Source organism: Nicotiana attenuata, unplaced genomic scaffold, assembly GCF_001879085.1.
Source record: "Nicotiana attenuata strain UT unplaced genomic scaffold, NIATTr2, whole genome shotgun sequence".
Classification (NCBI taxonomy): Eukaryota; Viridiplantae; Streptophyta; class Magnoliopsida; order Solanales; family Solanaceae; genus Nicotiana; species Nicotiana attenuata.
The window spans coordinates 67,960-95,938 of record NW_017670553.1 but is presented as its reverse complement, the minus strand read 5'-3'; the positions used below and the strand labels follow the sequence as shown (position 1 = coordinate 95,938).

Here is a 27,979-nt window from a genome sequence, read left to right as displayed (position 1 = left end):
AATTTAAAAAAAAAAAAGAATTTTACTTCAGCCCCGTCCTTTGTTTCTTCAGCGGAATTATATTTTGTTCATCTTTCACGGGATTTTTATGTGAATTGTTTAACCAAAAAATAGTTCTGTGGCGGAAGTCAATATTAAAGAAAAATCGGGTTTCTGATAACCTAATTTATTTCACTTTTCCAAAAAAGCAAGAATAAAACAAACACTTAGAAGTGCTAAATGAAGGAAATAAAGCTTATTGTTGATCGCTGATTTCTCCTACAATTATGGATTGGAATCTTCAATCAAGTAAAAATAAAAGATCGATTGCATATAATTGAAAATATCAGATGATCGTACAAAATAAGTTAAGGGTCCTTATATAAGGGTACATAGCTGTAACAGTTTCCTTATTTAATTCTCACCCGTTACTAACATTAACTGTATTAATTGCCCGTTACTAAATCTACTCATAACAATTATGGTAATAATAGGTGATCACGCATAATCAGGGTTAATGTCGATTCCCTTTCTATATTTATAATTGATTCATGAATCTACCCCTTTATGGTCTTTATGCATCTCGTTTCTATTTCTTCTTTCCCAGATGTAAGGTACGGTACCTTCTTATATTAAATACTGTGGGTATTTTATTCATGCCTCATCATCTTTCTTTATTGACCCGATATGGATGCCATCTATCATCATACTATCAATCTACGTGTCATGCCTTTTTTCCACCAATAAAGATAATCCCCCCACGTTTTGAATATTTTCAACTGAATATTCGGGAAGTGGTAAGTTCATTTATGGCAGGAATATCTTGACGCCTTTTCTCAACTATCATAATGCTTTCTTCAGAAACGATGAGACGTACGTCCTTTTCATTTAATGTTCAAGACATGTGTCCCATTATAATTGGCCCTACAATTTATAGCATCTTTTTAGGGTTTCCTGCGGCTGCGTCAGTTCGAAGTGACTGTTCATGATGACAGTTCATAATGACTGTTCTTCTCTATAAATACCATATCACATACCACTCAAAAATTTCTTCTTCTTCCTTGTGTTCATATTCCCACTCTTCCCGCAATTTTTTTCTTTGTGTTTTCATCATTAAAGATGACTTTCCGTTCTTCAAATCCTTCTTCATCATCAAACCATTGTAAAGTAGTTATTGTTGATAAACTCCCTCCCTCTTCTACCCCAACTAGGAGTAGAAGAGGCGGTAGACTTCGTAGCTTAGGTTCTTTATCTAGCCGTAGCTTTGCCTCTTCTCCGAAAACACTGCAATACCTTCTTCTTCTAGAGTGAGAACTCCAACAATTCCTAGATCCCTCCTCTAGAGGGAAAGACCATAATGAAACCTTGCAGGAGCCTGTTATGTCTGAAATTATTCCTCAAGAATTTTCTTTTATATCAGATTGTGAAGTTATGAGAAAACAGGTTTCTTCCATAGCATCACTTAACCTTGCCGATCATTATCCTACTTTGATCACTGCTGGCCTTCTTTCCTAGTTCCTCGTAAATGCAACTGGAAACCTAATTTACCAGTGGTAGCTCATAGTGCTGATAATTGAATACCCTCTTATCCTGAAGATTATTAGTTTGTTTACACCTACCCTTTATCTTAGAATTCAAACCACCTATTGACCTAGTAATCATTAAGTTTTATTGTTACTTTAATGTCTGTCTTGGTCAAATAGGTCGGATTATGTGGTGGGTAGTAGCTTGCCGTTGTTATTTGTCAACCCTTGTCTCAGCTCCTTTTACTTTCTAACACTTACTCCATATATACTCCCCGAAGCTCTTTCACTAAGGTGTTTTCTCCCTTGTGGAGAGAAGCAAGAGAGTTTTAGTCAGCCTCGAGGTTGATTGTGACTGTGGCTGGTATATCCGGTTCGTAGATGTTCCCACTCATGACTTAATGGGTGACGAAAACATGCCCTTCCCTGAGAAGTGAAACTTTACACGTGAGTATTATTCTCTACTTTTATGCTTCTATCAAGGTTTCAATCTTGCTTACACGTGTTTCTTTTTACTTTTCAGCAATCATGAAATTTTTCGAAGAACTTCCTAACTTTCGTGATTTGGTAGAAAAAATATTGACCGGTTCCCCCATGGAACAGAGATCATGGAAATTTCTCTCCCAAAAGTTTGGGTGGAAAGTGAAGACCCACGGTATTTTATTTTACCATGACTTCACCTTATTGCGTTTTCTCTTACTCTAACCTTTTTTGTTGTTTTTTTAGATTTGCTGCTCGTGGCATCAACTCTGCTTCTGTTTCTACTGCTAGGCTTTTTGTCAGCACTGTGTAGGAATATATTCTGAGCGTGTCCTCTTCAAAGAGTAAGAATGCTGAAGCTCGTGACTTTGAAGAAGTAGAGGATAATGAAGATGACTCTTTTGTGAGGAAGCCACGAGTTAGAAGATACGTGGTTCTAGATGATGAAGCCACCATTCCTCAAGACCTACCTTCAGGCTCCGTGCCTTTCAATCTCGTTGATGAACCCGAGAGTGTCCATTTGGACATCTCTGAAGATGAAGATATTAACCATTATGGTAATCCCCCCTTCAAGTCTTGTTGATAGACTCTTCGCCCAAAGACGTGACGGTGAAGAAGATTTTAGCCTTGTTTCGGAAGAACCTCCCCTTGCTGCCCTTCCAATAACCCCCTTTGCTCTTGTTGTTAGTCCCTGTGGCTATTCTGTTACCACACCTGTTGTTATCTCCCGTGAAGAAGCGGTCCCTTCTAGCGGGAGAAGAGGTATGAAACAGATTTGATCGAAGTCCCTGATGGTGGAAACTTGTTAAAGAATTCTGGACGTGCTGGGTGCGGTTGAAACCATTAATCAACCATGTGGAGAAGAAAAACTCGAGTCTCACAGCTCTCTAACCTTAATGAATGATGTTATTCATTCTGCTCTTAAGGTATTCTTCTCTTCTTGTTTCTCCTTCTCTTATAAGTTTGTAACCTTCTTTCCTTGTCTTTATGCAGATAAATTTAACAGGTACAGAGCTAATGAGAAGGATTTCTTGGACTGAGCAGCAAGTGGTAGAGCTGTTGACAGAGGCTGATCACTTGCGCCCATATAGAGCTGCTGTCACGACCCGAAATTCCCACCTTCCTGGACCGTGATGGCGCCTAACATTTCACTCGCTAGGCAAGCCAACATTAGAGTAAATCTTATGCCATTTTAAACATTTCAAGAAAATAAACTCATTTGAACTGAAATAAAGCTGAATAATGTGCGAAAAAGTTAAAAACAACCAAAAATGTCTAAGTAGAATCCCGGATGTGGAGTCACAAGTGCACGAGCTACTAGAAATAAGTACAATTAATTCAAATGAATTGAAAAGTAAATAAGGAAAGGGAAAGGGGACTTCAAGGTCTGCAGACGCCGGCAGATCTACCTCAAGTCTCCAAATAGGCCAATCCGAGCTGATGCACCTCACGTACAACTGGGACCGGTACCAAAATCTGCACAAGAAGTGCAGAGTGTAGTATGAGTACAACCGACCCAATGTACTCCGTAAGTGTCGAGCCTAACCTCGACGAGGTAGTGACGAGGCTATGACAGGACATCTACATAATTAATCCAGTACAAACGAAGATATACATACAACATGACAACAAATAGAGAATTAAACACGTACAATTGGGAGGGACATGCGAAAGGGGAACAAGATACGATAACTACCACAGTAATGACAACATGAGACAGTCAAATAAACCCTCAACCAATAGAAACAGATAAATAATATGAATAAAGATGGCACGACATCACCCATCGTGCTTTTACTCTAAACCTCACCATGAAATGATAATAGTGGCACGACATCACCCTTTGTGCTTTTACTTTCAACCTCACCATGAAATAATAATAACGACATGGCATCACCCTTCGTAATTTTACCCTCTTCCTTACCATGTATTAATTATTAAATGAATAAACAACATGACATCGCTCTTCTGCTTTAACACTTTCCCTTACCATGTAGCAATGAATATATAACATTTGGGAGATAGAATAAGCAAGAATAACATTATGTCAACAACGGTTCCAAAATACCAAACCTCAAATTCCAAAAGTACTCAATTATCACAAATAGTTTATAAATGCGGAAAGAACGATTAATTAAGTAATAAACTAGTCTAAGCATGGATATCATAATAAAGAAGGAAATAAATTACAGGGAAACAAGTCCCACCCGCATGCTTTAACCCAACAACAACGCATAAGTACTCGTCACCTCACATATACTCTGTACCACACATTTGAACACGTAGCAAATAGGCAAACAAGTCCTAAACCCTCAAGTAAAGGTTAAACACGACACTTACCTCACTCCGCAATCGACTCAAAGCTCAACCACGGCTTTTCCTTTCGAACAAGCCTCTGAACCCACCAAATCTAGCAAATTATTAACCAAAAGATTCAAAATAAGCTTTAGGAACTAAATGAAATAGGTTCAATTTAGGTCATTATCGAAAAAGTAAACAAAAGTCAACCCCGGGCCTGCTTGGTCAAAACCCGAAATTTGGACCAAAACCCGTTACCCATTCACCCCCGAGCCCGGTTATGTGATTTGTTTCGAAATCCGACCTCAATTCAAGGTCTAAAATCCAATTTTAGAAAAATGTCTAATTCTACCTAAATCCCCAATTTCTACCATTAAAATCCTAGATTTAAGATTGAAATCTTTATGAAATGTAGTGGGTAATTGAAAGAAAGTAGGTTCGAGTCACTTAAAAATGAACTGAGGAAGAACATCTCTTGGAAAAATCGCCTCTAAGGTATTTAGGGTTGAGAATTTGAAAGAATGAGCTAAAATCCCGTTTTTCCCTTCTTAAGTCCAGGCGCAGATGTCGCAATTGCGAACCTTGAAAATGCAAAAAAACCTTTACAAATGCGAAGTCTTCATATTTCTGCTGCCTTCGCAAATTCAGAAAATATGTTCGCAAATGCGAACCTGTCGAGGTCGCAATTGCAACCCCAAATCTCGCGAATGCAAAAACCAACCCCCTAGCTCGCAAATGCGAAGTCTTCTTCGCAAATGCGAGGCTCGCATTTGCGAGACAGACCTCGCAAATGTAAGATCTGCAGACAACACCGGAGCACACACTTGCACCAGCTATGATTTTGAGTCCAAATTCACTTTGTAGCCTATCCGAAACTCACCCGAGCCCTCGGGGCTCCAAACCAAACAGCACACAAGTTCGTAAACATAATACGAACTCGCTCGTGCGATTAAAATACCAAAATAATGCCAAGAACTACGAATCAGACAACATATCGAATGAAATTTTCAATGAAACTTAATAACTTTCTTTTTAATAATCGGACGTCCGAATCACGTCAAATCAACTCTGTTTTGCACCAAATTTTTCAGAAAAGTCATAAATATAGTAGTGAACCAATACCAAGGTCCGGAACCCAAATCCGGACCTGGTAGAAACACAGTCAAACTTCAGTCAAATTTATAAATCCTTTAAACCTCAAATATTCAACAAATTTCGAGCTAGGGACCTCCGAATTCGATTCCGGGCATACGCCCAAGTTCCAAATCACGATACGGACCCATCGGGAAAGTTAAAATACAGATCCGTATCCGTTTGCTCCATGCGTTAATCGAAGTCAACTCAAATGGATTTTTAAGGTACGAATTCACATTTTAATCAATTTTTCACATAAAAGCTTTTCGAAAAAAGACACGGACTGTGCATGCAAATTGAGGAAGGCTAAAAGGAGCGATTTGAGGTTTTGAAACATAGAATTAATGTTCAAAACTCTAGATGACCTATCGGGTCATTATAACTGCGAAGACACCCTTTACCCAAGGCGATCCAAGCAGCCGAATGCGTTGGGGACTATCACGGGGAAGCTCGGAAAGATAGGCCTCAACCGCCTGTCCGAGGAGGATACAAAGGGGGCCAACCTAGCAATGGTGGCCCTAGCAGAAGTGGAGAAGATCAAAGTGCAACTAAATCTAAGACTCCTTCCTCAGGAAACAATAGTACTACATCTCATAACAACGATGGGGGGAGCAAGCCCCCTACAGGATGCCGTCATTGCGGTGGGTCACATTGGAACAATGAATGCCCACAAGCACAGATGAATGCCCATCAATTTTTTGATAATGGGATGGATGACGACATAGATGATGCTGACCAGACAGAACTAACAGGTGCCTTCAACGCGCTTGTTTGTTCTATTTCTGAGTCCTTAGTGGGAACAAATGCTGACATTCATAAGAAAAAGGACCCATTCAACCACCAAGAAAGGGAAAAAGAAGATGGATGAGGGGCCTCCTCTTAACCAAGAGAGACCTTGATGTTCGTCGAGATGAAAGTTAATGGCAAACCATTCGGGTGATGATAGACACGGGCACTACTAACAACTACTTAGCCTCAACTCAGGTAGAGTGCCTTGGTCTAGTTGTGGTAATGAGTAGAGGTCGCGTAAAAGCTACCAACTCACCGCCTCAGCCAGTAGGTGGAATAGCCAAAGGAGTGCCAGTGAAGCTTGGCATTTATGAAGGAAAATTCAACTTGCGCGTGGTGATCATAAATGCCTTCGAGGTGATAGCTGGATTAGAATTCATGAGACAAACCAACACCATTCATGTACCTTATGTAGATATGCTACTGATGATGGGAGCCAACGGGGTCAAGGCTTACATTATCCCATGCACAACCATAATGATGGCCGTGGAGAACATATCAGGCTTGAAGTTGAAGAAGGGAGTCAAAATACATGAACCTACATTCCTGACTACCCTCTGTATCGAAGATATTAAATCCTGTTCATGTACACGTGAATGAGCTGTTAAGGAATTTTGAAGACGTCATGCCACAGGACATGCCAAAGCAACTCCCGCCTAGGCGTGCTGTGGACGATGAGATTGAATTGGTTCAGGGTGCGAAGCCACCTACCCAGACGCCTTACAGAATGTCACAGCCCAAACTCATTGAGATTTGGAGATAGTTGACAGAAATGCTGGACACGGGTATCATTGTACCCTCCAAGTCCCCTTATGGGTCCCCTGTGCTGTTAAAAAAATAGGATGGCACCCTTTGACTCTGTGTGGATTATCGGGCCCTAAAAAATCACTATGAAGAACAAGTACCCTATCTTGCTAATGGCATACTTGTTCGATAGAGTGGGTGGTACTACAGTGTTCAACAAAATAGACTTGTAGACAGGTTACTGGCATGTTCAGATTACAGAGGGAGATTAACACAAGGCGACCTATGTGACAAGATATGGGTCGTGCAACTTCCTGGTCATGCCATATGACTCGACTAATGGTCCAACCACATTTTGCACCCTGATGAACCAAGTATTCCTAGAGTACATTGATAAATTTGTGGTGGTCTAATTGGACAACATTGTGGTATATAGAAAAACACTGGAGGAATACCTGGAGCACCTGCAGAAGGTCCTAACCCAACTGCGAGAGCACAAATTATATGTGAAGTTATCCAAGATCTCTTTCGTCCAAAAACAGATTGACTTCCTCGGACATGTCATCAAGGAAGGGAGGATCAAGATGGACCAACAGAAGATTCAGGCTGTCATAGATTGGCCGCCGCCTAAGGATATCCACGCATTGAGGGTGTTCTTTGACCTATGCAACTTTTATCGGCGATTTGGGAAAAATTACTCTCCCATTGCAGCGTCATTGACAGAACTCCTAAAGAAGTTCACGCCTTTGGATTGGCATCCCATGTGAGAGAAGGCCTTCAACGCATTGAAAGCGGCTATGTCTAGTAGTCCCGTCTTGGCCCTTCCTGATTTGGCCAAGCCGTTTGAAGTACAAACGGATGCCTCTGACTATGCTCTGGGTGGAGTCTTGCTACAAGAGGGGCATCTAGTGGCGTATGAGAGCCGAAAGTTGAAGGATGTAGAACGGTGCTACGTCGCCCATGAAAAAGAATTATTGGTAGTCGTCCACTGCTTACGCCTTTGGAGGCACTATCTACTGGGAACCCCGTTTGTGGTCAAGATAGATAACACGGTTGTTAGTCATTTCATGACCCAGCCAAAGCTGAATGGCTGACAGGCCAGGTGGCATTAACTCCTAGCAGAATTTCACTTCAACCTGGAGCACCAAAGTGGAAAGACCAGCTGTCACACCTCCTTTTTTACGCACCACCCCGGGAAGGATAGTGTATAAGGGAGTTTTTCCACTTTAAGTGACATTATTCGAAATGGAATTATTTATTGATCAGAGTCGCCACTTGGGATAGTTTATTTGGTGTCCCAAGTCACCAGTTTGTTTTCAATCCCAAATCGAGGAAAATTTCGACTTTCCTTGTGAAGTCTGCGAACCAGAAATTCTGACTAAGGAATTCTGTTACCCCGGGGGAAGGTGTTAGGCACTCCCGAATTTCGTGGTTCTAGCACGGTCGCTTGAACTATTACAATTGGCCTATTATCTGATTTTAATACATGTTCCAACCTATAGTGCAATTTTAAATTATTTACTGCTTCTAATTAATTTTAAGGAAATTGAACGTCATTTAAAACATGTCTTTGGATTGCGTCACATGAAATGCCCGCAATCCGAAACACATTTCATTCAACGTTTTAGGATTTGGATTTGGGTCACATGAAATGCACACCCGAGTTTAAGAAGGTAAAATTATTAAATAATGCGCCTAAGAGCAACTAACGCGTTGATAACTTTGCGGGAGGCCATGAAAATTCGCTAAATGGCACGTCCCGAGTTCTAAGGATTTTAAATAATAAAGAGGGCCACGCAATTTGTGATTTTTATTTGGCGGGCGCACCTCGATTCCATTTTAAAGGATGTCCTAAAGATGAACTATTATTATCTACTAAGGTTCGTCTCTATTCTAATTGAAAGACTTAAATAGTTAACACCAACTATAGCTAAAATTCTAATTAATTTTCATGGGAAAAGCTAATTACTTTAACAAGAGGGGGCTAGGCCCATCACCAATAAACTGGCAGCCCAATAGGAAAGAAACAACATTTAAAGGAACAGTAGGTTTGGGCCCCCAAGACCAAGCTTAGATCGCATTTAAAGGGACGGTCAAGCTTGGGCCTAAAATCAGGCCCAGATTCGAATCACGACAATGGTTATAAATGGGCCAGCGCTTGGCCCAGTTCTCGTGATCCAACGGGTTCATGCCCAGAACATGATAATGCAAAACAAATTGATACTCAGCACATACACACGAGATTGAAAGATTTGAATAATGACACAACTTGATTAAACAAAAATCAAACCCATTTTTTAACACGTCTGGGCCCAGGAATGAGCCCAAACTCAAACAAGGATAACTTTCAATAATGACAAGATCCTTAGCTCGAGTCCGCAATTCAACTCAAGGGGCCAACTCTTTTTAATGTCACTTTTCAATATGCAAATAATGGACAAACAACAATGATATACATGTTTAAACTAAGAAAATGCATGAACGATTGGATTTTTAATTTTTTGCAGATCTCAAAACTCTAATCAAATAACCTCAAGACTAAGCTATGAGAACTAAGCACTGAAACATGGAACCATTTCAAACATCTGTTAGCCAACAAAATTAAAACTAATACGAGCACACACAATAATCCTGCAATCACTTTCAGGTTCACACAATATTCTAAACGTAAAATTCAAACTAACATTTGAAATATGATAGTAAACCTTGAAGATACTTGAAGATTTACACACAATGGACAGTGAAAGAACCTGATAAATTCCAAACTCATTTCTACATTTAAGCTAACATGAATTGCAAAACTAATCTACACTACTAAAGCTAAAATAAATGAATAAGACATAATATAGTTCAACAGTCCATGATTAACTACAACGTGAGAATTTGGTACTTAAATAGAAATCAACTAAAACTATACTTTGAATAGATAAAGGAATATGAGCATCAGGCAAGGAAACAACAAGCTAAGGCATAACAGTGCTTTCATTTCATCTTCCAATTAGACCTTACATCATGAAGGGTTCAGAACTTGTACCTGGAATAATGAAAGCAAATAAATGAGATTCAGCAAACTGATAAGCAGCAGCAAACAACGATAACACTAGCCCAGGAAAAATCAAGGAATGCCTAGCTTTTAAGCAATAGAATGTTGAATAAAACCCAGAAGTCGAATATCCAAACAAAATGAACCAAATACACTTGAATACCAAACAGATTCAACTCATTTTACCCCTTCAGCTGTTCAGGAATTATTTTAGAATGGAGATCTCCAGAATTTCAGGAATTTTTCTAATAGAACAGTGAAATTTTGTATTTTTTCAGCCGTCTATATTTTCTTTACTTTTTAGCTCTTGAAGTTCTGCCTTCTAAAGCAAAAAAAAAAAGTGCCTTTATAGGCAAACAAGTAGGGCAGCCCTGCAGATTTTATTTTACCCCTTAGGTCCTTTTTCAGTTCTTGTTTTAGCTTAGGAATCCCTAAAATTTTGACTTGTTACTCAAGTTAAACTATCAAAGAGTCTAAAATTCAAAAAGAACCCCCCACTAGAAGCTTCCTATTCTGTTACTAAAAGATTCCCTACCCTAAACTTTCTAAACTACCCCTGAAACCTTGTCAATTTACTTCTGGAAACCTGACCCAAAGCCTGGGTCAAATTGGGGTCACCTGGCCAATCTAAATGGGTTACAGACCCCAAATGGGCTTAATGTCTCCATAGACATGGCCTAATGAACCAAATCAACCCCTGGGAATGGAGTTTGAAATGGCTTCAAAGCCTAAACATCAACAAAATAAGACTAAATCCAAACATCAAACAACAGAGGAAAATACTTAAATAGTTTCGAGTATTAAACCTACACTAATTGAAATACCATTAAACAAAAGTAGACAAGAAATTGACCAAGTTATCAAACTAAGCGACTAAACGAGGAATCAGAATTTTAATCAAGTTAATAACCAAACCTATCAGACCAAGAAAATCAGGGAACAATCTTTACCAGTGAGAGAAAAAGAGACGAAAAGAAGGCCATTTAAAACTCAATCCGACTGGTCGAACTTCAACAGATTAGTATAAAGGAAAATAAAACTAAAGAAAAAGGGAGGGGGGGGGGGACTAAGGATAAGTTAATAAAAGAAAAAGAGGAAGGATGAGTGAAAGGGACTTACCAAAATAGAGTCTGAGAATTTAATAGAGACAGGCGACTCAACAAACTAGTGTCGATCATTTGTTCTTTGTCAAGAACAAATGAGCGACATCAATTTGTTGACTCAAAACATCAGAGCTTGCCAAGAGAAATCCCAGACCACACATGCCACCAGACTCCATGAAAATCGATTATAGACTTTAGGGCTTCAAACTTAGATGTAATATTCGAACAATTCTGTTGGGATTTGAAGGGAATGAGTGAGGTATTTTGAATGAGGGGAAGCAGGGGGTTTCAGGGTGTTATTTTGGTGGTATTTGGCGGTGGCGCCGCCGGTCACGGTGGAGGATTCAAAGGCGGCGCCCTAGGGTTTGGGTATTTGAGGTTTTTCAGTGAGATTCGAGGGAAAACACTGGTGGATTCATGATGAGGAGGTGGAGGTGAGGCTTTGGTGCAATTTTGGGGTGATTTGGAGACTCGCCGCCGCCGTAGGCGATTTTCGGCGGCGGTAGACGACATAGACGGTAGGGGAACGATGGTCTCTAAGGTTTGATAAAGAAGGGAGATGAGGGGGTAGGGGGGTGCGTTCGGACAATTTTATACCTGAAGACCCTAGCTTTCCCACCGTTGGATCTGGAAAACCTCGATGGCCAGGATTTATTTTTAAAGAAAACGACGTCGTTTGGTCGTCCAATGAGACTGGGTCGGGTAAGGAACAGTTTTGGGCTGGGAATCCGGTCTCAAAAGGGGGGAAAGGTTTGGGCTGGGGTATAATATTTGGCCCAAATCTGATTGTATTCTTTTGTTTCTATTTCTTTTTCATGCTTTCTTCTTTTTTTTTTCTCTCTTATCTTCTTTTTTTCTTCTAAAAATTAAGACTAACATCCTAAATTAAATTATAAAACCCAAAAAATACTGATTAAACCTAACTAATTATCACAATTAGTAAATTAAAGAAAAACTAACTCCAAAATCACCAATTTAAAATTAAAAGGTGCAAGATGACTATTTTTTGTGATTTTCCTTTTTATAAAATAACTTAATTACTCACTCAATCCTAAAATACTAACTTAAATCCTAAAAACAAATGCACATATATTTTTATATTTTTATGTGTTAAATATGCACACAAAAATGCAAACAAACACAAAAATTATGCAATTAAATCCTAAAATCAAATAATTAAAAGAAAAATCCTAAATCTAAGAATTCTATAGGAGTAATTCATGCGAGGCAAAAATCACGTGCTCACACCAACCAAGTTGCTGAGGTGCTTAGTCGGAGGGCAGACCTAGCATCAGTGTGCCTACTCGCCACCCTAAGGGGTAGCGAAGTAGCCACCATTATTAATGACTAGATACAGGATCTACTTACCAAGGACCTTGCTGCACAGTATTTGGTCGATTTGGTAGGAAAGGGCAAAACTCACCAGTTCTACATGGAAGATGGGTTCCTGAAGGTGAAGGGAACCGACTTTATATTCCCAAAGGATGAGATCTACGAAGGATTCTTCTGATGGAACGCCATGATACTTTGTGGGTCAGCCACCCAGGTAAAGAATGTACCATGGCTTTGTTGCGCCATGCTTATTATTGGCCTCAAATGGCTGATGGTGTTGCTTAGTATGTGAAGACTTGCCTAGTATGCCAGAAAGACATGTCTGACCACTTGAAACAAGAGGGACTTTTGCCATTGCCTATTCCAAAGAGACCTTGGGAAAGTGTGTCACTGGATTTCATCACCGGATTGCCCAAGGTCGGAGATCTTACAACTCTCTTGGTTGTGGTAGATCAATTTTCTAAATACGCCACATTTATAGTGCCCAAAATATATATCAGTAGTAGATACAACTCAACTCTAATTCTCTCATGTTGTCAAATATTGGGGCCTGCCTAAAAACATCGTTAGTGATCGCGACTCTCACTTCACTAGCAACTTTTGGACTCAGCTCTTTAAGTGCCCCAGGTCCAAATTGAGCCACAGTTCACGTTTCCATCCACAATATGATGGCCAGATAGAGCGGTTCATCAGCATGCTAGAGGAATACCTCCGCCATTTTGTTACCAGACCGCAGAAGAATTGGTTGAAGCTTCTCGAGAACGCAAAAGGGATATCGATGCTATTCACCTGACCTCCAGCAGTACCATATGTCTTCTGATGTTACCTTCATTGAAACTCAGTCATACTTCACAAGTCTAGGGGATCACATAGATATTTCTGAGGTACTATCAGTTCCATCTTTTGGAGATTAAGTCACTATCTCCGAATTATCTTCCTTTATAACACCAACTTCACCACCTACTGCTCCAGCTCCAATTCTAGCTCTACCACTTACAGCTCCAGTTCCAGCTCCACTACCTATAGCTCCAGTTCCATCACCTAGACTAGTTCAACCTTCTACAACTCCACCACTCCTGACTTATCATCGTCATATGCATCCAGCATCAGGCCCAACTGATTCATGTCCTGCACCTGACCCTGACCCTACTATGGACTTGTCTCTTCCTAGTCCACTGATTTCACTTCAGAAAGGTATATGGTCCATACTGAATCCTAATCCCCATTATGTCGATTTAAGTTATCATCGTCTGTGATCACCCCATTATGCATTTGTATCATCTTTGTCCTATGCTTCCATGCCTAAGTCTACAAGTGAAGCACTGTCTTATCCAGGATGGCGACATGCTATGATTTACAAGATGTCTGATTTACATACGAGTGGTATTTGGGAGCTTGTTCCTCTTCCTTCAGGTAAATCTACTATTGGTTGTCATTGGGTGTATGCAGTCATAGTTGGTCTAGATGGCCAGGTTGATCAACTTACTGCTCATCTTGTTGCCAAAGGGTATACTCCGATATTTAGTCTTGATTATAGTGATACTTTTTCTTCCGTGGCTAAGATAGCATCAATTCGTAATTTTCTATCCATGGTTGTTGTTCGCTATTGGCCTCTATATCAGTTGGACACTAAGAATGTGCTTCTTCATGGTGACCTTGAGGATGAGGTTTATATGGAGCAACCAACTAGTTTTGTTGGTTAGGGGGAGTCTAGTGGCCTTGTATGTCTGTTGCGCCGGTCCCTCTATGGTCTAAAGCAGTCTCCTCGAGCCTGATTTGGTAAGTTCAGCACATTTATTTAAGAGTTTGGCATGACTCATAGTGAAGCTGGTCATTCTGTATTTTATCGGCATTCTGCTTCAAATCTCTATATTTATTTGGTGGTTTATGTTTCTTATATTGTTATTATTAGATGATCAGGATGGTATTACTAAGTTGAAGCAATATTTCTTTTAGCATTTTCAGACTAAGGATTTGGGCAGATTGAAGTATTTTCTGGGTATTGAGGTTGCTCAGTCTAGCTTAGGTATTGTGATCTCACAATGTGGGTATGCCTTAGACATTATTGAGGAGACATGAATGACATGCTATAGACCTGTTGACACTCCTATGGATCCGAATTCTAAACTTCTGCAAGGACAAAGGGAGCCGCTTAGCGATCCTACAAGATATAGGCGGTTGGATGGTTAATTAAATTACCTTACAATGACTGGACCTGACATTTCTTTTCTTGTGAATGTTGTGAGCTAGTTTATAGATTCTCCCTCTGATAGTCTGCGATGCAGTTGCCCGCATTCTTCGGTATAAGCTCCAGGCAAAAGGCTATTGTTTGAGGATCGAGGCCATGAGTAGATCGTCGGATACTCAGATGCTGATTGGGCAGAATCACCTTTTGATAGACGTTCTATGTCTAGATATTGTGTTATAGTAGGAGGTAACTTGATGTCTTAGAAGAGCAAGAAATAGAATGTGGTTGCTCGGTCTAGTGTAGAAGCAGAATATCGAGCTATGGCTATGACAACATATGAGCTAGTTTGGATCAAACCGTTGCTCAATGAGTTGAAATTTGGTGATATCAGCCAAATGGAACTTGTGTGTGATAATCAAGCTACCCTTCATATTGCATTGAATCCGGTGTTCCATGAAAGAACGAAACACATTGAGATTGACTATCACTTCCTTAGAGAAAAGATATTCTCATGAGATATTACTACAAAGTTTGTGAAGTCGAATGATCAGCTTGCAGATATTTTCACCAAGTCCCTCACTAATTCTCGTACTAGTTATACATATATAATAAGCTCGGTACATATGATTTGTATGCACCAGCTTGAGGGGGAGTGTTTCAATAGCTATGTGAATATATATGTAATTAGTCCTAGTCCCGTATGTAATAGGAGCAGGTTATATATATTATGTGTACTTATAAATATGGTTTATTGTACTGCAATTAACATCAATAATAGATTTTTCTCCCATGCATTCCCACAATCTTATTTGTGAAATTGAAGTTGAGATTGAAGAATTTGCGGTTAAAGAAATATATGACGTGTTAAAGTGATTAGGAGGGTTAGTCACTATTCCTAAATAAATCCTACCCATCCCTTAGCCCACATTATAACCTTGAAAAAGTCCTAATTGATTTAGATCAAGCAAGCCTACATTAGTAGAGGTTTACATAATGGGCAAGCCTATGGTACCTCTTGCATGCATGTGACTTCTTTGTGAGAGTAAGCAATTTCTTTAATATATATGAGTCCTTAAAATATATTTGATCATTTAAGATGTGTGGATTCTACTTACTCTCCTTAATTTTGTTGTGAGGGCACATGGTTTCATGAAGGATAGGTAACGTTATTAGACATCTCGTCAATGTTAGGTGTTCAAGCCGTGAGCGCATTGTGACATTGAGTTTGAGGCTTAGATTGTTATGAGCATTTTTTCTTTGTTGTGAATAATTTGAAAGTATGGCATGAGTTTTGGAAGTGTGTTTTGAATGCATATGCTAGAGTTTAATTGTTGCCACCAACCATAGTCATAGGTGTAGTGCACTTTGAATGTGAGGAGCTTAATTTTGTTTCGTCTATTATAGTATTATTTTGTTCGAGGATGAAAAAATATTTAAGTTTGGGTACATGTATTGTATGACCCCTAACTGTAAAGTTAAATGACCCACTCAAACTAATAATCATGAAGTTGATAGAACTATTGTCTCACTCCTTCATTACTTTTTGGTTGTTAATATACAGGTTGAGGTCATGCCTATACCTCTCAACACAATGGTAACCTTTTGCTTTGAAAAAAGGAAATAAATGTTGGGAATAAACCCCCCACAGAAATAATATTACGGTAATAAAAGCGGAAAAATAATGTAGCACTGAGATACGGTAATCAACAAGAATAAAAGAGTAACAACGACACCAAGATTTTTACGTGAAAAACCCTTCTGAATAAGGGAAAAAACCACAACCCCGAGAGGAGCAACTGATATCATTATAGTAAGGAATTTTACACTTTGTAGGCCCGAGTAAAATACTACAAAGACCACTACAATACTCAACAGAAATAACTCTCTTTTTATATTCCACCTCACTACAATATCGCTCACACTCTCTATTTTCCTCACACACTATTTTCTTATACCCTGCCTGTGATGCCTCACTCTTTCTTTCTCTATTTTGTTGGTCTGAAGAAGTGAGAAAGCTCTCCTTTTATAAGGAAAAAGAGCCGTGGGCTTAAAGTATTCTACAGGAGGATTAAAATCCTCCTCCACACATTCCAAAAATTGGTCCCCAAGAATGAACAATAGTCAAGTATTGTTATATAGGCACATGCCTATATTGATGGATGGACCCCATAATATTCCCCTCCAATCCCATCTACGTGAAGGAGGTAACACGAGGGCTGCTAATTTGAGTGCATGCCAACAGGTTCTTTGCATAGCTCGAACTTGTCTTTTGGTACCACCTTGGTGAGCATATCCGAAAGATTATCACTTGTATGGATCTTCTTGACCTGCATAGATCCATCCTCTATCTTTTCTCGAATCCAGTGATATGTTACATCGATATGCTTTGTTCTTGCATGATACATGGTCTTTTTGCTCAAATCTATTGCACTTTGGTTGTCACAATAGACTCTATATTCCTTCTGGTGCAATCAAAGTTCTTGAAGAAATCGTTTCAGCCATACCATCTCCTTACCAGCTTCAGTAGCGACAATATATTCTACTTCAGTTGTAGAGAGTGCGACACATTTCTGCAACTTTGACTGCCATAATATAGCTCCCCCCTGAAAATGTGAACAGGTATCTGGTAGTAGATTTACTATTATCAAGATCACCTGCCATATCAGCATCCGTGTAGCCCTTCAAGATTGGATCAAATCTTGCAAAACACAAGCAATCTCCTACAGTACCTCTTACGTACCTGAATATCCACTTGACTGCTTCCCAATGTTCCTTTTCGGGATTTTAAAGGAACCTGCTAACAACACCAACTGAATGAGCAATATCAGGTCTGGTGCTTACCATTTCATATATCAAGCTTCCGACTGTTGAAGAATAAGGAACTCTAGCCATGTTCCCTTTCTCCTCTACTATTGTAGGACACATCTTCTTACTCAACTTCAGATGACCAACAAGAGATGTGCTGACTGGCTTAGCACTTTTCAAGTTGAAGCATTCCAGTACACGCTCAATGTACTTCTCCTGAGATAGCCACAACTTTCTGCTTGTTCGCTCTCCAACTACCTTCATCCCCAAAATTTGTTGTCCTGGGCCCAAGTCCTTCATTTCAAATGACTTGGACAAATCTCCCTTCAACTTTGCAATCAGCTCTTTATGTTGTCCGACAATCAACATGTCATCCACATACAACAATAATATAATAAAGTTGTTATTAGAAAATCTTTGGAAGTATATGATGTGCCGTAGAATTTCTGCACAATTGATACCAATTGCTTAGATTTTAACTCGTCTTATAATGCATTTTTAGTTAATTCTGATCAAGTTTGGTTGTTTTGTAGTGCATGAGCTTGAAGACCCGAAAACATGGAAAAGAAGTCAAAAGGTCGCAAAAGAATGGATATGCTGCAAGTATGCGGCTGCATAATTCACATGCGGACAGCACAATTCAGATGGTGATTGCAAATAGGGACAAACTTATTGGCCAAATGAAGAAGAAAATATGCGGTCCATTATGCGGTCTCATAACACTTGTGCGAGCCGCATAATGGTCGCACAACTCCAGTAGAAGAAAGTTCCCACCATGATGTGCGATGGCATATGCGGTCTCATAACACACATGCGGACCGCATAATCGGTATGCGACTGAAGCAAGAACTGGGAACTTATCAAGTCTGCGATGGAATGAAGAATATGCGGATAGCATAAGTGGTCTGCGGCCATTATGCGATCGCATAAGCTATCTGAAGGGGTATTTTTGTCTGATTTTGACCATAACTTTTGGTCCACTATAAAGAGAATAACTAGGGTTTTTGTGGGTCATTCAAATCTGAAACAAGGTCCTACATAGAGAGCATTGAATACTCCATTTGTTTGGAATGTTGTGAAGAAGGAATCTTGCACTTTTGTAAGCTTTATGGCTTTATTAAATACTTTGTTCTTGTATTTTAGCATGAGTAGCTAGTTTTAAATACTAAGGTTGTGGACCCTAGATGGGTGTAATGTAAATGGGTGTTTAACATTGAATATATATATAATGGTTGGTTGATATTTATTCAATTCTTGTTCTTTATTTATGGTTGGTGGTTGCGAACATTAATCTATTCCATTTTACTCTTTCTTCACTTGGAAAAGTGAGTTAGGGTTTGGTAGATTTGAATATCAAGAACTCAAGACTTTAAATCTTGTTTAATAGAATCGCTTAGGAATAAGTGGGATCTACTTGGCATAAATTGGTTGTTCTTAAATTGCAAATCTTTTATATTTAGAAAAATCATAAAGAGAAATTACTACCAACCTATTGGAAAATATTGGGTAGTCATTTAGAAATCATTTGCATATGAAAAGACCTTCCATTAGAAATATATCATATTAACACCGATAACATTACATTCCATTGACGGGTACACAACCTTGGTTTCCTTAATCAAATCATCTACATTCTCATAACAAAATCAGTTATCTTCTTAATTAACAATTATACCCTTCTCGTGTTACGATAACGGAATAGAATTACGATCTAAGTCAAGTAACACACTACTCGAGTAATCTTTTCACGCTTATCCCCTGTGGGATTCGACCCCAACCTTGTTGGGTTACTATATTTGACACTGACCACCTTACACTATTTAATTAAAGTGTAATTTGAGCGTATCAAATTTTGGTCCTCCTGTTCACATTGATGTTCTTTCAGATGAGGATCTAGAGATACTGAGGAGTCTGATGAGGGGGAGTCAGGAGATGAGGAGACGGATGAAGAAGCACTGGGTGAGGATACTGAGGGTCATCAAGACAAGGGCAAGCAGGTTGCTGTCTCTACAAGGGCAGAGGATGAAGAGGAAGCAGCTGTGCAAATAGCAATTGCACATTCGCTAGCAGATATGGTCACCAAGGCACATCCATCGACCACTCAGCCATCACCGGGCGAGGCTAGCAGCTCCCAGGCCCCAGCTCCAGCCTTACAGCTGGTGGAGCTTCCTGCTATACCCTCAGAGCAGTTGGAGCCTCTTGCTCCAGCCGTGGAGGATACTACTCAGTCCGAGGTTCCACCAGCTCCAATTTTACTACCAGCAGCCAATCCCACAACTGCCCTAGATTCTTCAGCTTCCCCGAGCGCCTAGTGCGCCCCAGGGAGTCCCTGAGCTTTCTTTTTGCTTTATATATGCATTGGGGACAATGCATGATCTTTGGTTGGGGGTGGGGTAGTTGTGATCATGATCTTGTACCCCATGTTTTGTGTAAATAATTTGTTGTACCCCATATTTTGTATATAAACTCTTGTATTTTAGCAATGAATTTCCCTTGATTTTCTTTTTCGCCTAGTTCTTTTCCAAGGGTGTAATAGTAGAACCACGACAGTAGCATGAAATGTTTTGGCTTATTTGGTGTTGACTATTGTAGCTTTAAGCATGTACTAAATGGTGTAAATATATGATATCCTTCTTTTGAATCTAAAAAAAAGAGAAAAGAAAAATACAATATGTAGGTTAGTCATTTTTTTGAATTTGAGGCTCGCTCTCTCACTTTATGCTTATTCATAATCTTACATGTCTTGAGATGAAAGTTTTGAGTTGCCTTGTGTCACATAAGGGCTGAAACTATGTGAGTTGAACAATTCATGCGTTGTGAGTAGTGAGGATTTGTATAAATAATGCGCATGCCTAACTTGTGATGTCTAGAACTTGCCCGGTTGGTTTCTGAGTGCAATTCTCAAGTTAATGATTGGTTGCTGAAATGATCTTAGGCCCTCTTGTGATTACTAGCTAGTTTTGTCTAATTTGACCTCCCTGATACATTAACTACCCTAGTTATCCCCGTAGAGCATTTAACCTTTCATTGGCTACCACATTACAAACCTTTACCCCTTCTATGAAATTATTCTGTCTTGTGAACCCCTCCCTCCTTGAACAGGTAACAATGAGGCTAAAAGCCTAAGTTAGGGGTGTCGTTACAAAGTGGAGATTGGTAGGGTTTACTATTGTGTGTAGAGAAAACATGGGGTAACCTCAAGTTGTGTATATAATGAAATGCAAGCTCCAAAAGAAAAAAAATTATTATATATGAGAAAAGAAAGAAAAATGAGAAAGAGAAATATTGGAGTTTTGTAAAAATGGAAGAAATACTTTGAGGCGATTCTAAGTTGGTAGCCCGAGGTAAACAAGTGCTATGTAATAAAGGAATTCAATGTATGTAGAGTTGAAGGAATGTATAGCCACTACATTCCCAAATATTCATCCAACCTGTCCCGAAGCCTATATGATAACCTGTGACAAGTCCTTGGTGATTGAACGTCAATCATTCCTGAGATAGCGGAAAAGTTAAAATAAGGGCAAGAATACGGACTGATACTTGTGGCAAGTAGCTTTCATTCGAGGGTTAGACATATATGTGAGTGGGGATTTTCCTTGTTGTGAGTGCGCATGAATTGTAAGACTTAGCAGAAGGTAGGTTTTTGAAGTAGAACACAAGTGCACTTAGCTGTGAATAGCATTTTGTCATTTTGGCCGAGGCTCTAAGGTCACGAATTGATTAGTCGAATGGTTGAGTGATAAGTTATCTTCCATGAAGGGTAAACAAATGGGGTTACATGCTTGTTAGCTATCAATTCAAAACCATCTATAGTCATTACTGTTTTGTTGAATGTCGGGAATAAAAGTAGTGTAGAATAGGATAATTTTGTCTTAGTTGCTTGAGGACAAGCAAGAGTTTACGTTGGGGGTGTTGATGTGCCGTAAAGTTTCTGCACAATTGATACCAATTGCTTAGATTTTAACTCGTCTTTTAATTCATTTTTAGTTAATCAAGTTTGGTTATTTTGTAGTGCATGAGCTTGGAGACCCGAAAACATGGAAAAGAAGTCAAAAGGTCGCAAAAGAATGGATATGCTGCAATTTTGCAGCCGCATAATTCACATGCGGACCGCATAATTCAGATGGCAATCGCAAACAGGGACAGACTTATTATCCAAATGAAGAAGAAAATATGCGGTCCATTATGCGGTCGCATATCACTTGTGCAAGCCGCATAGTGGTCGCACAACTCCAGTAGAAGAAAGTTCTCACCATGATGTGCGATGGCATATGCGGTTGCATAACACACATGCGGACCGCATAATCGGTATGCGACTGAAGCAAGAACTGGGAACTTGTCAAGTCTGCGATGGAATGAAGAATATGCGGACCACATAAGTGGTCTGCGACCATTATGCGGTCGCATAAGCTATCTGAAGGGGTATTTTTGTCTGATTTTGACCACGACTTTTGGTCCACTATAAAGAGAATAACTAGGGTTTTTGTGGGTCATTCAAGTCTGAAAAAAGGTGCTACATAGAGAGCATTGAATACTCCATTTATTTGGAAGGTTGTGAAGAAGGAAACTTGCACTTTTGTAAGCTTTATGGCTTTATTAAACACTTTGTTCTTGTATTTTAGCATGAGTAGCTAGTTTTAAATACTAAGGTTGTGGACCCTAGATGGGTGTAATATAAATGGGTGTTTAACATTGAATATATATATATATAATGGTTGGTTGATATTTATTCAATTCTTGTTCTTTATTTATGGTTGGTGGTTGCGAACATTAATCTATTCCATTTTACTCTTTCTTCACTTGGAAAAGTGAGTTAGGGTTTGGTAGATTTGAATATCAAGAACTCAAGACTTTAAATCTTGTTTAATAGAATCACTTAGGAATAAGTGGGATCTACTTGGCATAAATTTGTTGTTCTTAAATTGCAAATCTTTTATATTTGAAAAAATCATAAAGAGAAATTACTACCAACCTATTGGAAAATATTGGGTAGTCATTTAGAAATCATTTGCATATGAAAAGACCTTCTATTAGAAATATATCATATTAACACCGATAACATTACATTCCATTGACGGGTACACAACCTTGGTTTCCTTAATCAAATCATCTACATTCTCATAACAAAATCAGTTATCTTCTTAATTAACAATTATACCCTTCTCGTGTTACGATAACGGAATAGAATTATGACCTAAGTAAAGTAACATTAATCTATTCCATTTTACTCTTTCTTTACTTGCTAAAGTGAGTTAGGGTTTGGTAGAATTGAATATCAAGAACTCAAGACTTTAAATCTTGTTTAGTAGAATCGCTTAGGAATAAGTGGGTTCTACTTTGCATAAATTGGTTGTTCTTAAATTGCAACTCTTTTATATTTGGAAAAATCATAAAGAGAAATTACTACCCAACTATTGGAAATTATTGGGTAGTTATTTAGAAATGATTTGCATATCAAAGGACCTTCCATTAGAGATATATCATATTAACACCGACAGCATTACATTCCATTGACGAGGACACAACCTTGGTTTCCTTAATCAAATCATTTACATTCTCAGAACAAAATTAGTTATCTTTTTAATTCACAATTGTACCCTTCTCTTGTTACGATAACAGAATAGAATTATGACCTAAGTAAAGTAACACACTACTCGAGTAATTTTTTCACACCTATTCCTTGTGCGATTCGACCCCAACCTTGTTGGGTTACTATATTTGACATTGACCACCTTACACTATTTAATTAAAGTATAATTTGAGCATATCAAGTTTTGGTCCTCCTATTCGCATTGATGTTCCTTCAGATGAGGAATCTGGAGATACTGAGGAGTCCGATGAGGGGGAGTCAAGAGATGAGGAGACGGATGAAGAAGCACTGGGTGAGGATACTGAGGGTCATCAAGACAAGGGTAAGCAGGTTGCTGTCTTTACAAGGGCAGAGGATGAAGAGGAAGCAGCTGTGCAGACAGCAATTGCACATTCGCTAGCAGATATGGTCGCCAAGGCACATCCATCGACCATTCGTCCATCACTGGGCGAGGCTAGTAGCTCCCAGGCCCCAGCTCTAGCCTCACAGCAGGTGGAGGTTCCTGCTATACCCTCACAGCACTTGGAGCCTCTTGCTCCAGCCGTGGAGGATACTACTCAGTCCGAGGTTCTACCAGCTGCAGTTTCACTACCAACAGCTGATGCCACAACTATCCTAGATCCTTCAGCTTCCCTGAGCGCCTAGTGCGCCCCAGGGAGTCGCAGAACTTTCTTTTTGCTTTATATATGCATTGGGGGCAATGCATGATCTTTGGTTGGGGGTGGGGTATTTATGATCATGATCTTGTACCCCATGTTTTGTGTAAATAATTTGTTGTACCCCATATTTTGTGTATAAACTCTTGTAGTTTAGCAATGAATTCCCTTTGATTTTTCTGCGCCTGGTTTTTTTCCAAGGGTGTAATAGTAGAACCACGACAGTAGCATGAAATTTTTTGGCTTATTTGGAGTTGACAGTTGTAGCTTCAAGCATGTGCTAAATGGTGTAAATATATGATACCCTTCTTTTGAATCAAAAAAAAAGAGAAAAGAAAAATACAATATGTTGGTTAGTCATTTTTGTGAATTTGAGGCTCGCTCTCCGACTTTATACTTATTCAAAATCTTACATGTCTTCATATGAAAGTTTTGAGTTGCCTTGTGTCACATATGGGCTGAAACTATGTTGAGTTGAACAATTCATGCGTTGTGAGTAGTGAGGATTTGTATAAATAATGCACATGCCTAACTTGTGATGTCTAGAACTTGCCCAGCTGGTTTCTAAGTGCAATTCTCAAGTTAATGATTGGTTGCTGATATGATCTTAGGCCCTCTTTGTGGTTATTAGCCAATTTTGTCTTAATTGACCTCCCTGATACATTAACTACTCTAGTTACTCCCGTTGAGCTCTTAACCTTTCATTGGCTACCACATTACAAACCTTTACCCCTTCTGTGAAATCATTCCGTCTTGTGAACCCATCCCTCCTTGAACAGGTAAGAATGAGGCTAAAAGCCTAAGTTGGGGGTGCCATTACAAAGTGGAGATTGGCAAGGTTTACTACTGTGTGTAGAGAAAAAAATGGGGTAACCTGAAGTTGTGTATATAATAAAGGCAAGGTCAAAAAGAAAAAAAAATTGTGTATATATGAGAAAAGAAAAAAAAGAGAAAGAGAAAGAGAAAGATTGGAGTTTTGTAAAAAATTGAAGAAATACTTTGAGGTGATTCTAAGTTGGTAGCCCGAGGTAAACAAGTGCTATGTAATAAATGAATTCAATGTATGTAGAGTTGAAGGAGGGTATAGCCACTACATCCCCAAATATTCATCCAACCCGTCCCGAAGCCTGCATGATAACCTGTGACAAGTCCTTAGTGATCGACAGTCAATCATTCCTGAGATAGCGGCAAAGTTAAAATAAGGGCAAGCATATGGACTGATACTTGTGGCATGTAGCTTTCGTTCTGAGGGTTACAGTGTTTTGAGGCATCCTCTGTACATATATGTGAGTGGGGATTTTCTTTGTTGTGAGTGCGATGAATTGTAAGAATTAGCAGAAGGTAGGTTCTTGAAGTAGAACACAAGTGCACTTCGCTGTGAATAGCATTTTGTCATTTTGGTCGAGGCTCTAAGGTCACGAATTGATTAGTCGAATAGTTGAGTGATAAGTTATCTTCCAAGAAGGGAAAATAAGTGGGGTTACATGCTTGTTAGCTGTCAGTCAAAACCATCTATAGTCATTATTGTTTTGTGGGATGTCTGGAATAAAAGTAGTATAGAATAGGATAATTTGTTTTAGTTGCTTGAGGACGAGCAAGAGTTTAAGTTGGGGTATTGATGTGCCATAGAATTTCGGCACAATTGGTACCAATTGCTTAGATTTTAACTCGTCTTTTACTTCATTTTTAGTTAATTTTGATCAAGTTTGGTTGTTTTGTAGTGCATGAGCTTGAAGACCGAAAATATGGAAAAGAAGTCAAAAGGTCGCAAAAGAATGGATATGCTGCAAGTATGCGGCAACATATTCACATGCGGACCGCATAATTCAGATGGTGATCGCAAGCAGGGACAGACTTATTGCCCAAATAAAGAAAAAAATATGCGGTCCATTATGCGGTCGCATAAGACTTGTGCGAGCCGCATAATGGTCGCACAACTCCAGTAGAAGAAAGTTCTCACCATGATGTGCGATGGCATATGCAGTAGCATAACACGCACGCGGACCGCATAACCGGTATGCGACTGAAGCAAGAACTAGGAACTTACCAAGTCTGCGATGGAATGAAGAATATGCGGACCGCATGAGTGGTCTGCGACCGTTATGCGGTCGCATAAGCTATCTGAAGGGGTATTTTTGTCTGATTTTGACCACGACTTTTGGTCCACTATAAAGAGAATAACTAGGGTTTTTGTGGATCATTCAAGTCTGAAACATGGTCCTACATAGAGAGCATTGAATACTCTATTTATTTGGAAGGTTGTGAAGAAGGAATCTTGCACTTTTGTAAGCTTTATGGCTTTATTAAACACTTTGTTGTTGTATTTTAGCATGAGTGGCTAGTTTTAAATACTAAGGTTGTGGACCCTAGATGGGTGTAATGTTAATGGGTGTTTAACATTGAATATATATATATATATATATATATATATATATATATAATGGTTGGTTGATATTTATTCAATTCTTGTTCATTATTTATGGTTGGTGGTTGCAAACATCAATCTATTCTATTTTACTCTTTCTTTACTTGGAAAAGTTAGTTAGAGTTTGGTAGAATTGAATATCAAGAACTCAAGACTTTAAATCTTGTTTAATAGAATCGCTTAGGAATAAGTGGGTTCTACTTGGAATAAATTGGTTGTTCTTAAATTGCAACTCTTTCATATTTGGAAAAATCATAAAGAGAAAAATTACCCAACTATTGGAAAATATTGGGTAGTCATTTAGAAATCATTTGCATATCAAAGGACCTTCCATTAGAAATATATCATATTAACACCGATAGTATTACATTCCATTGACGGGGACACAACCTTGGTCTCCTTAATCAAACCATTTACATTCTCATAACAAAACTACTTATCTTCTTAATTCACAATTATACCCTTCTCTTGTTACGATAACGGAATAGAATTAAGACCTAAGTCAAGTAACACACTACTCGAGTAATCTTTTCACGCCTATTCCCTGTGAGATTCAACCCCAACCTTGTTGGGTTACTATATTTGACACTGATCGCCTTACACTATTTAATTAAAGTGTAATTTGAGCGTATCATTATACACATGGATCATATAGGTCTTTATGTATGTTTGAGTTTTCATGAATGAGTCAAACTTTATATACCACTGCCATGGTGCCTGCTTCAACCCATAAAGACTCTTATCCAATTTGCACACCATGTGTTTCTTTCCAGCTACTTCAAATCCTTCTGGCTGCTCCATATAAATCTCCTCTTCCAAATCTCCATGAGGAAATGCAGTTTTCACATCCAATTGCTCCACTTCAAGATCTAGGCTAGCTTCTAAGCTCAAGATTGTTCGAATAGAAGTCATTTTGATAACAGGTGAGAAAATTTTGTCAAAATCAATACCTTTCTTCTGTTCGGAGCTTTTAACCGCCAATCGAGCTTTGTATCTGACCGGCTTGCCATTTTCATCTTTCTTGAACTTAAAGACCTACTTACATTTGAGTGGTCTTTTACCCTTTGGAAGTTCAACCAGCCTGTACGTGCCATTTTTCTATAGAGATTCCATCTCTTCGTGCATGACTTTCATCCACTAGTTCTTTCTGGATGGGACATCAACTCTTTAAGACTTTCTGGCTCCCACTCATCACTGATGAGGACATATTCTGTGGACGGGTACCTGCATGACTCTACCCTTGGCCTTTTTGATCTCCTCGAAGGTTGAGGTTGTTCTTCTCCCAGAGTGGGGTACTCCACTTTCTCGACATCATCATCAAGTTTCTCCCCCCGCTCAATAACCTCACCAGGTTTCTCCCCCTGCTCGGCAACCTCGTCGGTCGTACTTTCTGCACTTGTAGGATAATTAGAAGTAGAAGGAATGATAACAAGGTTAGGGATTATATCATTCTTTGCCTTCTCTGACTGGTCATCTGCAGTTCCAACTTTACTTTCTCGGAAGACTACATATCTGCTTCTGATGACCTTGTTCTTTATAAGATCCCACAATCTGTACTCGAACTCTTCATCTCCATATCCGATGAATATGCAGGGAACAAATCTGTCATCCAGCTTTGTTCTCTGCTCCTTTGATACATGTGCAAAAGATCTGCAATCGAACACCATTAGATGTGAGTAAGACACCTTCTTGTTGGTCCAAACTCTCTCTGGGATGTCAAACTCCAATGGAACTGATGGACTCCTATTGATCAGGTAACAGGCTATCCGAATTGCTTCACCCCAGAATGACTTATGCAGTTTAGCCATTCTGAGCATGCTTCTAACCTTCTCAACAATTGTGCGGTTCATCCTCTCGGCTACGCCATTGTGCTGTGGGGTTCCAGGAACT

At 39.2% G+C, this 27,979-nt stretch overlaps 1 protein-coding gene across 1 annotated transcript; it reads left to right on the top strand.

Moving 5' to 3' along the window:
• Nucleotides 1-17,954: 17,954 nt before the first annotated feature.
• LOC109240884 lies at nucleotides 17,955-23,653 on the top strand. Its single transcript, XM_019407564.1, has 3 exons — nucleotides 17,955-18,129; nucleotides 19,309-19,729; nucleotides 23,191-23,653. The coding sequence occupies exons 1-3, from the start codon at nucleotides 17,955-17,957 to the stop codon at nucleotides 23,651-23,653; spliced, it is 1,059 nt and encodes a 352-aa protein (XP_019263109.1).
• The last annotated feature ends 4,326 nt before the right edge of the window (nucleotides 23,654-27,979 follow it).

What these genes read in the sequence shown, in the direction of transcription:
- LOC109240884 (XM_019407564.1), top strand. Translation starts at nt 17,955, where the DNA reads ATGAGCTTGAAGACCCGAAAACATGGAAAAGAAGTCAAAAGGTCGCAA. An exon ending in AATATGCGGTCCATTATGCG is followed by an intron (nt 18,130 to 19,308) that starts GTCTCATAACAC and finishes CTTTCAGATGAG; the next exon opens with GATCTAGAGATACTGAGGAG. An exon ending in TCAGCTTCCCCGAGCGCCTA is followed by an intron (nt 19,730 to 23,190) that starts GTGCGCCCCAGG and finishes GAGCATATCAAG; the next exon opens with TTTTGGTCCTCCTATTCGCA.